This window comes from Numida meleagris, chromosome 22 (assembly GCF_002078875.1).
Source record: "Numida meleagris isolate 19003 breed g44 Domestic line chromosome 22, NumMel1.0, whole genome shotgun sequence".
In the NCBI taxonomy this organism is placed as follows: Eukaryota; Metazoa; Chordata; class Aves; order Galliformes; family Numididae; genus Numida; species Numida meleagris.
Genome location: NC_034430.1, coordinates 2,228,855 through 2,230,736, shown reverse-complemented (window position 1 = coordinate 2,230,736; position 1,882 = coordinate 2,228,855). Strand labels below are relative to the sequence as shown.

Here is a 1,882-nt window from a genome sequence, read left to right as displayed (position 1 = left end):
TGTGCTGGGTGAGGGTGACTGCAGTGCAGGTGCGGGTCTGTCCCTCCCTCCATCCCCATAGGGAATCCCTTGTCGCCAGTGTGCCTCCATCCCCTTCCCCACGCTGTCCCTGATCCTTGCTCTGTGCCACCCTGTGTGCCCCGTGGGGGGGGGGCTGCCCCATCCCAAAGCGTGGAGAGGCTGCGTCCCCCAGATGCACGGTGCCCGTGTGCGCCCCGAGCCTCTGGTGCTGCCTCAGTTTCCCCTGCCCGAGGCTGTGCTGGGCCGCTTTGTGGCTGAGGGCAGAGCCACACCTGGGGGCTCATGGGCATCACTGCTCGTGTCACCTCCCTCCATCCCCCCCCCCCCAAACCAGTGGCTGCTCTGCACTACCCCATGGCACAATATTGGAGAGCACAGAGCACAGAGGGGTGCATGGGGCTGCCAGCATCCCCCCCGTGGTGTCCTATGAGAGCCCTGGGGGATTGGCTTCTGCCTCTCTCTGTGTGTCCCGCCCTCCCCCCCCCCCATCCCAGCAGTGTTTTGCTCAGGGAGGGGCCTCTGTGCTTCCCAGGAGTGGAGCCGGGCTGACCCCGCTGTCAGGAAACGGACCTTGACATCAGCCCCAAAACCTTCGCAGAGAGCAAGAAAGAGAGAGAGAGCTCTTTATTGCAATTCCTCCGCGGTTTCATCCCTCGCCCTTCTCGCCGTTCACGCCCTCCAAATATTTCCAGCCTGTTATCATGCCTCTGCTACCTGCAGCGCAGCCAAGCAGCCTTTAACCCTTTCCTGATGGCTGGGGCTGCTTGCATGTCTCTGCCTCTGAGCAGCACTGTGGGGCTGGGGTATCCCTTGGGTTTGGCGCTGGGTTTTGTTTGCAGCAAGGACTGGGGTGGGGGAGGAGGGATGCACCCGAACCCTTGCAGGAGGGGATTGCGGAAAGCTGCGTCCCTGGGTGTGGGATCTGCATCTGCAGGATGTGGGTCCAGGGTTTGGCTGTGCCCGGGGTCCCTGTGTGGAACTGGGGGCCTTGGTGTCCTTCTCGTGCTGTGCCCGTCCCCAAGCCATGGGGACGTGTGCTGGTGTGGCAGGGACAGCCTGATGCATCCGTGCTCCTTGGTTGGAGTGAGGCCCTGTGAGAGTTCTGGAGGCATTTTCACAGCTGCTGGGAGCTTGGATCCAAACAAATTGGGGCTGCAGCATCCCCAGCAACGATCCTGCCCGTCTGGGTTCCCCCTGTCCCTGTACTGCACCTACCCCACTTGGCAGCACCCCGCAGACTGACAGGGTTCGGTGCTTTGCTTTTGCAGAGCCTGGATGGGGACCAAGCCATACTCCAGAGGATCAGGAAATACGTGAAAGCCATCCACGTCTCCGGGCTCAGTAAGTTGTGCTTTGAGGGATGCTGGGCATCCCCGGTGCGGCACAATGCCATCCTCCAGCGATGCCACAGGTGGTGGCCCTGGGGACGTGGGGGCTTGTCCCACGCAGCCTGGCTTTGTGTTGGGGGGCCCTGTTTGGCTGAAAAGGGGTAGCAAAGGAAATCTTGGGGAGGTGGTTCAAGGGAGCATCGCTGCCGTCCTCTGCTCCAAAGCGCAGCACTGCTGGAAGGGATGGGGACGCGGTGTCGGTGCTGGTGGCACCTCGCGATGTGGTCTCCTGGGGCCACCCCACGGCTGTCCCAGCCTCACTGTGTCCCCCAACCCCGGCACAGCCCATGTGGAGAATGAGGAGCAGTACAGTGAAGCCCTGGAGAACTTTGGCAACAACCACCTCTCGCAGAACAACCACGAGCTCTCCACCGGCTTCCTCAACCTGGCCGTCTTCACCCGCGAGGTCACCGCGCTCTTCAAGAACCTGGTGAGCACGGGGGGAGCAACCATGCAGCCCTACATGGCCCTCC

The 1,882-nt window shown here is 62.4% G+C and overlaps 1 protein-coding gene across 1 annotated transcript in view; it reads left to right on the top strand.

Annotated features, from left to right (window-relative positions):
- The window catches only part of ASAP3 (ArfGAP with SH3 domain, ankyrin repeat and PH domain 3), a gene marked incomplete at its 3' end in the record, with an annotated part of 13,508 nt that overhangs the window by 1,884 nt on the left and 9,742 nt on the right, over positions 1-1,882 (top strand). The window contains 2 exon segments of the mRNA XM_021375613.1: positions 1,290-1,362; positions 1,694-1,839. Of these exon segments, the coding sequence (XP_021231288.1) occupies positions 1,290-1,362; positions 1,694-1,839 (219 nt within the window).